The sequence below is a fragment of the Nematolebias whitei genome, chromosome 6, assembly GCF_014905685.2.
Source record: "Nematolebias whitei isolate Nwh7 chromosome 6, NemWhi1, whole genome shotgun sequence".
Lineage (NCBI taxonomy): Eukaryota > Metazoa > Chordata > Actinopteri > Cyprinodontiformes > Rivulidae > Nematolebias > Nematolebias whitei.
The window spans coordinates 34,487,117-34,501,307 of NC_056503.1; the positions used below are offsets into that span (position 1 = coordinate 34,487,117).

The 14,191-nt window shown below is 41.6% G+C and overlaps 1 protein-coding gene across 1 annotated transcript; it reads right to left on the reverse strand.

Annotated features, from left to right (window-relative positions):
• Window positions 1–4,499: 4,499 nt before the first annotated feature.
• LOC119410666 (extracellular calcium-sensing receptor-like) lies at window positions 4,500–8,338 on the reverse strand. Its single transcript, XM_037677551.1, has 8 exons — window positions 8,217–8,338; window positions 7,536–7,830; window positions 7,072–7,361; window positions 6,584–6,879; window positions 6,134–6,339; window positions 5,831–6,052; window positions 5,469–5,592; window positions 4,500–5,398 (listed from the first exon to the last, which is right to left on the reverse strand). Exons 1-8 carry the CDS (start codon window positions 8,321–8,323, stop codon window positions 4,500–4,502), a joined length of 2,439 nt encoding a protein of 812 aa, XP_037533479.1. The 5' UTR covers window positions 8,324–8,338.
• Between the last annotated feature and the right edge of the window lie 5,853 nt (window positions 8,339–14,191).

Consider the following 14,191-nt stretch of genomic DNA (forward strand, 5'->3'; position numbering starts at 1 on the left):
ATATATATATATTTTTATATAAAAAGAGTGTGTGTGCGTGTGTGTGCGGGGGGTGTCTCTGTAAATGATAAATGGACTGTACTTATATAGCAGTAAGTTTCTATCTTATTGAGATACTCAAAGCGCTTTACACTATAATCTGTGTCCTTGTTTACCCATTTATACAGCACTCTACTAGATCTCTACAAAACTAATTGAACAAATCATTCTAAAAAGACTAATCAGTGATCACATTCACACATTGATGGGACACACATAAGAGACAACAAGGAGTTCAGTGTCTTGCCCAGGGACACTCCGGCATGTGAATGCTGTTGGATTCGAACCCCCAACTCTCACATTGGAGGATGATTGCTCCAACCACTCAGCCACAGCCGCCCATCGTGGCTATGTCATAGCCCCACCTGGAGAAAAATCCACCAGCTTTCTCTAATTTGGCTGACTGTTCAGAGAGTCCTCGAGGAGGGCCACAGGATGTTGCTGGTGGCTCCATATTGGCCAGTATGACCATGGTTCCCTCTGCTACAGAGTCAATATCAGGGCGTCCCATGGTGTCTTCCGACCAGGAGGGATTTGCTGTCATAGTTGGGGGGACTGATATGGCACCCCAAACCTCAATGTCTTCGGCTGTTAGTGTGGCCACAGCGAAGCTAGAGCAGTAGCTGACTGGAGTTTTGAGCCCCATCAGATGTACCATCCAGGGCAGGGTTATTGTGCCCAGTGAGGGCACTGGAAACATACATTGCAACTTCTGTCGCTATACAACGTTCACACCAGCTTTTTGTGTCTTACGGAGGCCCTAGGTTCTCTGCCACTGTATCAAGAATGTCATCTGCCACGCCTATGCCGCAGGGCATGACCCCCGCTGGTCGGTGTGAAGGTGCACTCTACCAGAAGCATCTCCACTTCCTGGGTGGTCCTGAGAGGGATTCTGCTGGAAGCAATATGTGCTGCCGCATCATGGGCTTTCCCAAGCATGTTCACCAAATTTTACAGCGTTAACGTGGCCACTCTTTATCCTCTGGGCCAGCTTCTTCTGCAAGGGTCCGTTGGGCCTCCTTAGTGAGGTATGGGCTCAGGATTCCTTGTTGCATTGATGGTATTAGTCATTCAGTGTTTCTAGCACTGCCCTCTGGCAGTCAGTAGGGATGAAACAGAATGAATTTTATGCATGTAACTAAGGTTTTATGAATCCCGGATGACGGCCAGTGATACTCTGTCACTCAGAATCCTTGCCTCAGGAAATAAGTTAAGGAGCATAAAGTGCAGAACCACTAGACTGAGGAACAGCTTCTACCTAATGCTGTTAGACTCATAAATATCTAACTAGGATAATCATTGTGAAAATTCACATCATTTTGCTGCTGATCTGTTTCATGTTGCTGTGTTCATGCGTGCTCATCTGCTCACACAGTTATGTTCGTACTGCGGTTTGACATAATGTTTTTTAGCTACTAGTGCTCAGTGTATTATTTAGCTGATGTTTGTCTTAGTTATTATCTTACATCTTATTATTGTTTTTCTTTTACATTTTATTGTTGGATTTAACTGGGACCCTGTGTACATAATCTCATTCCACCACATGTACCACATGAGATGAGAATGACAAATACATCTCTCTGACTCTGATATAGGTCACTCTGTGTTCCTCCTTCTTTTGGAATTTTTTTTGACTACAGCCATTTCCATTTCCTTGGCAAAATACACCACCTTCTGTCCTTGGTTTCTTTCTTTCCATGACATCAAACCTACCAATCACTTCCTCATCCCCGCTGTTTCCTTCACCAACATGTCCATTCAGGTCTGCCCTGATCACCATTCTCTCCTCCCAGGGAATACTCTCTATCACTTCATCCATATCCTTCCAAAATTTATCTTTTTCTTTATTCCATCAGCTGTAGAGCATAACCACTGGCAACATTTACCATAAGACATTCTACTTCTATCTTCAGACACATCACCCTATCTGACATTGTTTTCACATCTACTACATTATTTGCTAACCCCTTCTTCAGGACCACCCATATTCCATTAAGGCCATGGCCCTTAGGCCTTGGCCTGAAGGCCCAGGCCCTCTATCCACATGAGTCTTCTCAGACTCAGCCGGGGGAGCGGCCCTGCCTCCTTCTGCTGAGCTCTCCACAGCTGAGGGAGAGACCAAGCTCTCCACTGCTGAGAGAGTGGCCGAGTTCTCATGAGCTGAGGGAGAAGCCAACTTTTCACCAGCTGAGGGACCAGCCGAGCTCTTACTCACCTAAGGAGAAGTCGAGTTCACCTTCTAGTCTCTCCATAGGTGTCAGCCATGACATCTCACCTTGTCTCTCCATGAGTGTTGGAGATGACACTCCACCTCCTTTGTGCCTCTCTGTGGGTGTTGGGGATGACAAACCATCACCTCTGTGCCTCCACATGGGTGTTAGGGATGACAACCTCCAATCTACCTCTGGTACAGCAGCCCCTGTGGTCTCTAAGCCTGCTGCAGCCCTTGTGGCATCTCCTGCTGCAATCTTGTCGGCCTAATCACCTGCTGCTGTCCCTTCATTCTCATATCCTTCTGCAGTCCTGCCAGCCTCACTTCCTGCTGCAGTCTCACTGGTCTCATCACCTTTTACAGTCTCACGAGCCGCATTGCCATCTTCAGTCTTGCTGGTTCTATCACCTGCTACAGCCTCGTTGGTCCCATCATGTGCTGAAGCCTCACTGGTCCTATCATATGCTGCAGCTCCTCTGGTCTCATCTCCCACTGCACTTCCGCTGGGCTCTTCTCCCACTGCAGCTCCTCTGGGTTCTTCTCCCTCTGCAACTCATACAGGCTCATCTCCCACTGGAGGTTCTCCAAGCTCATACCCCACTGCAGCTCTTCATGGCTCATATCCTGCTACAGCTCCCCTGGTCCCATCTACAACTGCAGCTCCTCTGGTCCCATCTCCAGCTGCAGCTCCTCTGGTCCTATCTCCAATTGCAACTACTCTGGTCTCATCATCTGATGCAGCTCCTCCAGTCCTATTTCACGCTGCAGCTCCTCTGGTCCCATCTCTTCCAGACTTGTTGACACATGCTGCATCCCACTCCAACAGGTCAATGTATATGGCTCCCATTGTCTCTTCACCTGCTGCCATAGCATCCCCTGTGGCCTCTTCAACTATCGTCCGCCTGATTCGGAGACAGTCCATGTGGATGCCGCTCTGTCCCAGTGATGGACAGTCTCCTGGTCACCCACAGAATGGTTACTCCATGACAGATGGTATCATAGCCACCCACCAAAACTCTTGTCTTATCCTGTATGGTCTGGCTGCTTGCCGTAACTCTGGTCCATTCTGGATGGTTTCTGGGCCGCCTTCATGAGCACCTGTCCTGCTGTGGACGGTCTCCTGGCTGTCCACCTGAACACTTTGAGTTGGTGGTTTTTTTTCTTTTTGTATTTTGATTCCCTGATTCTGACCTTGTTCATTTTCTGTTCCTTGGTCCTTTTTTCCCCCTTTGTGCTCTATGTCCTATTGTTTCCTCCCTTCTCCAACTCGAGTTACATATAGTTTCCGTTCGGACATCAGGTGAGAGTGGGGGATACTGTGGGAATCTGTATTTTGTTCTTTTACATCCTTGCACTCCCCAGTGGTCTCCTCCTTGTAGTCAGCTACTGTCTCATCTTTCCTCAATTCTAATCACCCCAGGTATTTGTCATTCCTGTCTCATTAGTCTCCCTTTAAAGTTGGCATCTCTGTGTTTCTCGTTTGTCCGTGCATTATGCTCCACTGCCTATCATGTTCTGTTCTTCTGTTGTTTTCTTCATTCCATGTAAGTTTTTCTGCCCCATCAACTTTGTTTTGTTTTTATTAAAGAAATAGAAACTTCTTTTTGACCTGGGAGTCGCTTGTGTTCGCCTTCTTATGGGTTCAACACACAAACAACAGATCATGTCAACAAGTAATACTAGATTAGTGTAGCTTTAAATGTGGTGTGTGAATTAAAAAGAAAGAGATGATTCAAATGGTTTAAGTTTTAATCAGTACGCTGCTTTAATAAATACATATGACAACAACAACAAATACAATAAGTTAAGATTTGTTTAATCAGATATTTTAAAGTTAGCCATGTATGTATGTCACAATCTGATGATTTAGACCCGAACATTGAAAATAATGAAAAATACTTAAAAAAGCCTATTTTAATGTTTAGGAACCATGTTATAATAAATGTCTTACAGCACCGCAATGTTCTTTGTAATTGTTTTAATTAGTTTTTTTTTGTCTTTTTTTAACTTAAATAAAAATAAATAAACTCAGATTGTTAATATTTTATTCATTACCATTTGAATAAAAATAAGGAAAAAAGTACCTGATAAAGATATCAAGTACAATTTGGTATGTCTATATTTAATTTTTCAAGGATAGGTATAGAAAACTTGTAGAAAAATAATAAAGAGAACAGGATAAGCAAAAATGTGCCAGAAGCCATAGGCTAGTTTGTGTTTTTGTTTTAACATCTATGATAATTGACAATTAAATTTTGTTCATTAAATATTTTTTCGAGTTCTTCTCAGGCTGAGATATCATGATGAAGCACTTTGGAGCAAATATACACAGTAGCAGTCCAAAACTGGAAGCCAGAATGGCAAATATTTCAACAGCAACTGTAAATTTTCCAGGAGAACTGACATATGCTGGGATGAAGGTGATCCACACTGCACAGAAGATCAGCATGCTGAAAGTTATGAGCTTGGCTTCGTTAAAATTATCAGGTAGTTTTCGAGCTAGAACAGCTAACACAAAGCAAAAAACAGCCAACAGTCCAATGTACCCGAGCACAGCCCAGAAACCAACAGCAGAGCCTAATGCACATTCCAGGATGATCTTGTCCTTGTATGTAGTCAGATTTTTCATTGGGAAAGGAGGTCTAAGCAACAACCAAATTGTACATATTAAAACTTGAATAAATGTGAAAAACACAACAGTCAATCTTTGCTGTGGAGGCCCAAACCATTTCATGGCATTACTACCTGGAATTGTAGCTGTAAAGGCCATTAAAACCACCACAGTTTTTCCAAGAACACAGGAGATACAGAAAACAAAAGTGATGCCAAACGCTGTGTGTCGCAGCATGCAGGACCACTCAGAGGGAGCTCCAATGAAAGTTAATGAACATAAGAAACACAGAGTCAGAGAGAAGAGCAGCAGGAAGCTCAGCTCAGAGTTGTTGGCTCTGACAATAGGAGTTGTTCTGTGATAAAAGTAAATAACTGCTGTAATGATGGCCAGACAAGCCCCAGTAACAGAGAACGCAGCCAGAATCTTTGCAAAGATTTCGTCAAAGTAAAGAAACTCAATAGGTTTGGGGAAACAGGCATCTCCTTCTTCATTTGGCCAGAATTCACTGGGACATGGGAAACAATCAGGAGAATCTAAACATAAATCAGAAAAGTTTGTTAGAAGTCAGCATTTTTGTTCTGCATCAAAATCATTTGAAGTTACCTGTTGTATTACTGATCTCTCCTTCAGGACATGGTATACAATCATAGCAGCAGACGGGTTTTCCTTTCTGCAACACTTTACGATTTCCTGGAAAACAGTTATCATTGCACATTGACACTGGAACCTGTTAAAGATACACACAAAATGTGCATAGTTTAAGATTTTGCTGTTTCTACTTTTGTTATGGTTTATTTTCAGATATAGCTGTCATGAAGCATTTAAAAATACTTATTATTTCACTGGAAATACATTTTACACTGTAACTAATAAACTGCTCTTAATGTCCTGTCTGGTAAAATTTGAAAGAACAAACAAACAAACAAACAGACAAAAATCTCATTTGGCATCATTAGGCTCTTTACTTTAATGCCACCTTCTACCCAGATTATGTTCCGGTTGATATGAAACTGCTGGCCTTTTGGAAGTGATGCATCATAGTATCCCACTGTTACCAGCTCAATATCTCCACTCTCACTCCTTTGCCAGTTGACCAGTTCATAAAAAGCCACAGGATCCCCATTAGCATCAAATGACACAGAATAACCATTGCGAGAGAAGTTTACTTTCTTTAGCTCTGATAAAACCTGAAAGAAAGGAGAGAGAAGACATTACAATTCTTGAAGCATAACAAGATTTTTCTGGACTTCTTTTTTAACTCAACTGACCTGTTTGGACTCCAAACTGAAGTGCTTGTCACACTGAATACTGAAATTTGTTTCCTGACACACTGCGTTGTGAATGGCATGAGCTATTGCATAAACAGCCTTGTACACCATGTTAGTAATTCTTAGCTGAGACGTTTCAGTGTACGGACTTATAAGTGTGTTTATATTCTCAGTTCCATCACACACTCTTTTCTTTGGATCAATAGCTAAATAGATATTAAGATAGAGGCATAAAATCCCTTCTGAATTAAACATTTATTAATAAATACTTGTATACAAAGTCTTAAATTTTTATTTTATTTTTTTACTCTGTCTGGCCATCAAATAACAAATTTATTTATACATGCATTTAGCTGCTATACAATAAACACAAACACAAAAATAAACAACAACCACAACAAAAAACTGCCTTTTTGTGTGTATTTCTTCTTTCATTTATTTATCTCTTACATTTAATCATTGTGCAGTTGAATGCATCTCCCCAAAACTCAGTTAGCACTGAATTGGCAGCTACTTCAGTGAAAGAGAGATCCAGCAAAAAGTTTCTTAGTCCTGGGATTACAGATTGCTGAATACCAAGTCCGATGGCTCCTGCACAGAAACTGAAACTCATCATGAGTGGGTCAGTTATCCAGGCCTCACTCCCTATCCACTGACGAGGTGGTGGGAGTTCCTGTGCCAACTCCTCTAACAACACCTTCACGTCTCCCGGAGACAAAAAAACAACAACCACTGTTGCTGTCGACCTGCAGATAATAATATTTCATTATAACATACCACTTATTTGCCAATCATAATAGTTTTAGTTCATTATACATACATTATTTCAATTAGTACTTTTTTTACTTGTATATTTGACTCAGTGTTGCTGATTTGTTTGCTATGCAGAAGGTGCACATAAGTTCTAGGCACAACATTTGAAGAAAATATGTATAAACCTGCGAATAACGTCAGCTACTCTCTTGATCTTGCTGTGTGGGTCGGTTCGATAGAAAGATTCAGAGTACTCCACACAGATACCCTCTCTCTGAGCTGCAGCAAGAAAAGATGCCATGCCATAATTTCCATAATCTGAGTCAGAGCGAACAGCACCTATCCAAGTCCAGCCAAAGTGTTTCACCAGCTTGGCCAAAGCATCAGCTTGGAACTGATCACTGGGAACTGTTCTGAAAAAAGCTGGGTACTGTTGCTTATCCGACAGGCAGGCACAAGTGGAAAAGTAGCTGACCTGTATTATAAAATAATCATAAATGTCTTATTAAAAAAGCCCAGATATATTGCACAGTGGCTCACCTATAGAAGAAAAAATATGCATTTTTTTACAGTAAATGGGAACCATTTAAAAAACATTGTAGATGATATATTTTAGTCATGCCAGTGTCTATAAAATCAAGGTTCTTACCTGTGGTATGTAGAAAGGTCCAACGATCCGTGATATGCCAATAGACTGAGAAGATCCAGACTCTCCAACAAGACCTTTCATCTCTCCAGATTGGGAACAATTGCTGTCTTTGTATATCACAGGATCTTGACCATTTAAGAGTTGAAATGCTGCATCCATGGCTACAGACACTGAAGCACATGAATCATAGATCTGATATCCAATTGTAATGCCCGGCAGCAGCTCTGTGCTGTTATTTATCTCCTCAATAGCAAAAATCATTGCACGAGCAAAACGTATATTGCGACCATTCAAGCTGTACACAAGTAATCGGGTCAGTGCATTTAATCAAAGTAAAATTTTAGAAATAAAACATATATGAGAGTGCAAAACAAAAAGAAACCATACATAGTCATACAAACACAATAGTGAGAGCTGTTTTTTAGTCAATGAGCAACTGTTGTAAATAAGTAGTATGATACAATTACATATCGTTTCCATTTAAATTTATATTAAAATGCAATTAAAAGTACCGATTTACCTTTCTTAAAATTTTCACATAAAATTTGAAAAAAATAAAACATTTTAACATTGAAATGTGACATTTTTGTGTTGCCAACATTTCAACAATGTTTTACAACATATTGTTTTTCATTTGTATGCATTGTACATCTTTTTCTACCATTTCTTCCTCCTACTCACCTCCTGGTGCATCTTAAAGGTTCAGGCTTGGTAGTGTAGTTATAAATCACTGTTTGCAGTGCATAGTGAATAGAAAAAACTCCTCCAATAACAAAGTCTCCGTCCATTGAGAATGCAGGCAAACGAGGGGTACTCTGAAGAGTACATTTCATTGATGAAGCGTTAGTACTAACACCAGCACCAGTCAGTGTCTCTATGGACTCAGTGCTTTGTTTCAGATTATTCACAGACCCACCCAATACAACCACTAGTGTCAATGCCAATAAACTCACAACTAATCTCAGACCAATGTAGACGGACATGATTTCCATTTTTGAAGTGGTTGTCTTTAGGCATGTGTGTTTTTATTGGTTTCTGAAGCTCCTCTATCATACGTCAGCATGTCATTAATCAGAAACAAGATGTCCTTATCCAGTATTGTTTGTGTGTGTGTGTGGTTTTTTTTGTAACTCCACAGATCATTTCCATTCTGTCTTCGTTCTTTTTTGTTTTTTATAAATAAGATTTACTTGTGAGCATAAATTTTTTTATTTAACTTAAAATACAAATGAACCTCAGACATGCAATTGTAACTATTTTCTAAATGAATAATGCTTTTTATGAAATGACATTGTGTGCATGTAGCATGCATGCATGCTGAGGACTTAATATTTTAATAATTCCACTTCAGCGACATTACTTTTGTTCTGAATTTATATGTGGATAACTGTTTTTCTGCCATTCTGTAAATGTACCTTTTAAGATTTTTTTTTTTTTTTTTTACTATTTTACATTTACATGGCTGATAATTGGCATTCCATTATTTGTCTCTAAATGTTTGCAGTTTCTTCATTTCCTCACTATGTTCTTAACCAGCTCGCTTTCCAGTCATATCTGTTACGGCTGCAGTGGTCTCTGCCCTTTTTCCTTGTATAGGTCTGGAGACAGGCCTACTGCAGTTGTTGTGTTTTGCCTTGATTGGTGCTCTGCTGCTTTAAAACTGCCATGCATGCAGCAGAAGCAGGGAGGGGGCTTTTTCCCTCTTCCTCCTCAGAACCCCCTTTTGGTTTGGTTTGTATCTCATGTATGGGTTTTGTTTTGTTAGGTTAGGTTTGTTTTGCATTTGCTTATCTCTGGTTAGTTATTGGTTTTGCATTAATCTATTTTTGGTTTCTCATTTCAGGTATTCCTTTTTCAGGCTTTATTTCTTTAGTATAATTTAATAAAGTCAATTTTCATTTAATCAGAAAATCCTTGTGTGGTCTCCTTTAATGTTACCCCACCAAACGATCCTGGTGGACGTAACATGGGAGCTCGTCCAATCTATTTGGTCTAATTATGTTTGATTGGCCTCATTGTTGTGTTCAGGTTGCAGTTACATTAGCCTGACTTTGGTTTTCCTGTGATGCAGGTTATTTGTAGGTTTTTGGGTTAGTTTAAGGTGTTTGAAACCTTACAAGATTTTGGACATTTTTGATGTTCCTTTTGTATGCTTTTGGAGGTCCATGAGGATTTTTGCACTTTAGTTGGATGGGAGAGAGAGAAGTCTTTTTGTTTTGTAATAGGTAAGTGCTGTCTGGTGTTTGTTGTTTTGGCAACTCCATTTTGGACGACCCTGTTTTATTTTTTTAGTTTGTTATTTTTGGGTTGGACTCTGGGCTGAGGGCACTGCTGTGGTTTGCTGCCTGAGAGGTTTTGGCCTGGAGGGATTTGCTGCCAGCGGTATCTTGGTGCTTCAAATGCCTTGGCTCTTGGAGGAAGGCCTGAAGACTAGGCTAAGGTTAGTCAGAGGTGTGTGTTTTTTTTTCCACTTAATTAGCTGTAGGAAAATGGAGACTTGCCATTTGTTAGTACCAGTCATGCACTGCTTTTTGGTTGTTGGTTAAAGAATTTGGTATTTTCTGAGCAGTTTTGTTTTGGAAATTTGTTTGTTGGATTATTTTGTTCGAAAATGGATACTGTGGGTTCTTTTTTGGCTTCTCCAACTTTAGAACTTTTAGAAAAGCTTACAAAAGAGCAGATTTGTCAAGTAGCTGAACACTTTAAAATTGATTTTGAAGCTGCAAAAGGATTAAAGTTACCTCAGGTAAGGAGTTTCTTAAAAGACAAACTTGTAAAATTTAATGTCTTTACTGTTTCTTTTTCAGATGCTGATGTGACGGATGTAACTTTCAGTTGTTCAGATTCTTTAACTGGTGCCTCAAATTTAGAGGATGAATCATTGGGTGCAACAGTATCCCAAGATTCTCAATTCAAGTTTCAAGCTAAGAGAACTGAGTTTGAAATGCAGTTGGCGTTGGAAAAATTATGGCTAGCACATGAGCTTGAGGAGAGAAAACTAGCTTTACAAGAAAAATGGCTAGTACGTGAACAAGAAGAAAAGAGGTTAGCACATGAGTTGGAGGTCAAGAAATTATCTTTGGAAGCTGAGCATCTGAAGTTGCGGTCTGAGGGCAGATTAAGTGGTGGATCGTCTAATCTGTCGCACGGTGTTAGCCCCGTTCTAACACCCCCATCGCGGGTGATAGGGACGGGTCTGCTCCGACTTGCACCTCCTACTCTTAGTCCCGTTCTAACGCCCCCATCTCGGGTGATAGGGACGGATCTGCACCGACTTGCACCTCCTACTTTTAACACCATTCCGTCATCCCCACCCCCATCTCGGGTGGTAGGGGCAGGCCTTCACCAATTTGCACCACCAACCACACAAGAGAGACCGTTGATACTGTCTCCTTCAATGGATGATTTGCAAAAAATCTCAAAATATGCACGTGCAGAAGTTGATTCAATGAACAGCAAAATACAATTACTTGAGGCATCACTATCTGAAGCCAGGGATGCTAAAGATGTGTTTAAAACACGACTTGAGTATTGCAAAGCGGAAAAGGCGATATTTCTCCAACATTGTCGGCATTTACAAGGTGAATGTCGGACATCACAGGAACGCCTTAAGGCTTGTGAGGAGAAGCTAAGAGCAGCAACAAACAAGATTTCTGACGTGGGGCGAGTTTGTCTGGAACTCAGAGAAGACCGTGGACAGAGTCCAGGTCACCCACAAACACCTCAGGAAGACGTTGTTGCACCTCCTGCTCTTAATCCACCCTCATCTCGGGCGGTAGGAACAGACCTGAACAGGTCTCCTCCACCGATAATGCGACAGTGTGCAGTGAATGTGTTCGAGGCATGTTCTAAGACGCCCATAGAAGTGTTTCCTGGTGTAAAGGTTAAACCCCACTGCCTAGAAATGGAAGGGCAGAGTGCGTTGACACCTCCTCCTAAGACAGGCGAGAAAAGGCAGTATTTTCAAACTGACAAACCACGTAATGAAGGTGCACGCTGGGACAAACAGGCTCCTCTTTCAGAGGATGAGCGTGATGATCGTAAATGGGATATGCGTAGGACGCAAAGATATGGGATCCAAGAGGACCCATATTATCAGGGGAAATCAGAAGAGGAACCCCCAAAAGACGTACCTAACCCTCCACCACCTCGGACGAAACGAACCGAGGCGATAAAATCACAAAGGTCCCAGGAGCAAAGCCCTACACCTCTGAGCTCGGAGGAGACAGAGAAACTACAAAGGTTTGTAGAAACTTTGAAAAACGCTGAAATGGGAATCCAACCAGGAGCACAATGTAGTGATCTGATCGCTACTAAATCTGACGGCGCGAATAACAACATTACAGATGTCGGTGAAACACACCAAGACATTGCTGTTGCTGCCTCCAACAACCCCTCATCGGACGAAGGGGGGGTAAACTCACACACAAACGATGATGAGTCATCGCAAACTGAAAACTCAGACCCTGATTTTCATGAATTTGAGCTAGGCATTCCAGTTCTGGGAGGACTCCCAGATAACCTGGTACCGAGTCAAGAAGCTGGGCCAGTATGTTTCACGAAACCATCACAGGCCATCACTCTTTTCTCAACCAATGACGTCGACCAAGGGCCTCAAACCTATGGTGTCTTACCCATAGACAGGTCCGACGACTCAAAAAAGGATTCGTTGGAGCTCCCCAAGGATCAAGAACCCTTATCAGTCTCATCACAGATTGAACAGGTGGTCGCTCAAGCCGACGCTCTGACATCTGATGAAGAAAGAGACAAACTTCGCCAAGTTCTTCTAAAATATGAAAAGTAATTTTCAACTGACCCAGACATCATCCAACTTCAAAAGTTGAATGATCCTGCAATTAACTCGATGATACTGTATCTGACTGACCCAGACAAATACACTCCATCGAAAGATGAACTGGATTTCAATCCAGACCTAAAAGTCCTCTTTCAGCTGCGCAAACAGTTAAAACTACTCAAGGACAACCTAACTTTAGCTCATGGAGCGACGTCCTCACCCGTGTTCGCGGTCTCCCATGACCGAAGGGGGGTGACGCCAGTTAGGATAATGCTACCAAACGCGATAACGTGAGCAAATCTGACATTCAGAGTGAGTGGCGCACCGAAACGTCGTTTTCTAGTTGCTTAATCACTGTTGTTGTCGATGTTGAAACGTTGTTTTACTGGTTGCTTAGTCACTGTTGTTGTCGATGTTGAGACATCGTTTAATTGGTTTTTGGTATTGTTTTTGAACACCCCAGGCAAGAATGAATTTTGTTGTGTAGTTAAGTTAGAGACTAAGAGGCCTTTAACCATGCCAACATGCAGTTCATTCGTTAAATTGCAATCTTTGCGGAGTCAATGTATATTATTGCTACCTTGAGTACCATAATCTACATTGATCTCACAACACTTAAGCCAAACCTACTCGAACAATTCTATTCGGGGGGATAGCTAATTCTTTTTGATGAGTCTCGCCATAGACTTCCAAAACATTTATGGGGAAACCAAACACCCAATCTCAAGTCGTTCGTCTAAAAGACAACAGACAATTGAACCAAGCTATATTTTGCCATGTAAAGCTAACTTAAACCAAGTTAGAAATGGAAAAATAGTTTGGGCCCCTTTTCTATAGGTATAAACCCCTGTAGTTACCCCTTTTCAGCATGTTCCACCCCTTAACTGGTAGTTGTAGCTGTTCCCAACCATAATAGCTTACACACCAGGTGCATATAGGTTAAGGCCTTATGTAAAATCCCCTTCATAAGCCCACCTTAAACCACATAATTGCATGTCACATTTGAACCAGAACGGCACCGACTGGACGTCGCCCAGAGACGACCTTCGCTGGAGGCGACCTGCAATCCTGACGTTGGTCTCCGCTCTTCATCCAGTGGCCGCATCTTCAGTTCAATCCAAGGGTACCCCTCTGTATGCTGATTAATCAACACTTCCAATCGTTGTGGATTTACCGTTGTGGATTATATGACTTTTTCCAATGGATTACAGACTCTGTTTCCAAGGGGTTAAAGCATTGCTACAATGGAATTACCGAGACGTTATGGAATTATAATCAACACAATGGAATTGCCAAGAACATTGTGGAATTACCTTTGACTTTGTTTTCCTTGCTGGATTACTTTTCTTTTTTTTTTTTTTTTTTTTTTTTGTGAGCTCAGTTTAAGTGTAGAAACATTGTTAAGTGTTTCAATGAACTTATCATCATCGCTCAATTTTTTTTTTTTTTTTTTTTTTTTTTAAAGAAAGAGAAGAAAAAAGAATAAATAAATAATAAAAAAGAAGAAGATAAGACGAGAGACCACCATGACAAAACAACATGCACAGCACAATGCCACCCACAATATCACCATGAAACATTCGACATCGCACAATGAATCATCTAGCTTCCGCCACTACCCAACCTAGCGTGCATCTGTCAAAGCACCTGAATCCAAACACCCGCGCAAGCACGCCCACCACCACCAGATTTCTCCAAAAGAATGCCCAATAGTGGACGTGGGGGCCCACAGACCCGCACCCCCAGGACACAATGGCAACATAGGGAGGACAGGAGCCACAGACACACAGCGGCCCACAGGCCTGGAGCCCCAAGAGTCTCCCAACAGGGAGAATCGCACCCCCCCAGAGAGGAGCAGAGG

Bases quoted from the DNA above. Each gene is read 5' to 3' on its own strand.
- LOC119410666 (XM_037677551.1), bottom strand. From the start codon at position 8,323: ATGGACGGAGACTTTGTTATTGGAGGAGTTTTTTCTATTCACTATGCA. The intron at 6,880-7,071 runs GTTTATACATAT...TATTATCTGCAG, and splicing joins GTAGCTGACGTTATTCGCAG to GTCGACAGCAACAGTGGTTG. The intron at 6,053-6,133 runs GTCAGTTGAGTT...CCTTTCTTTCAG, and splicing joins TCAGTTTGGAGTCCAAACAG to GTTTTATCAGAGCTAAAGAA.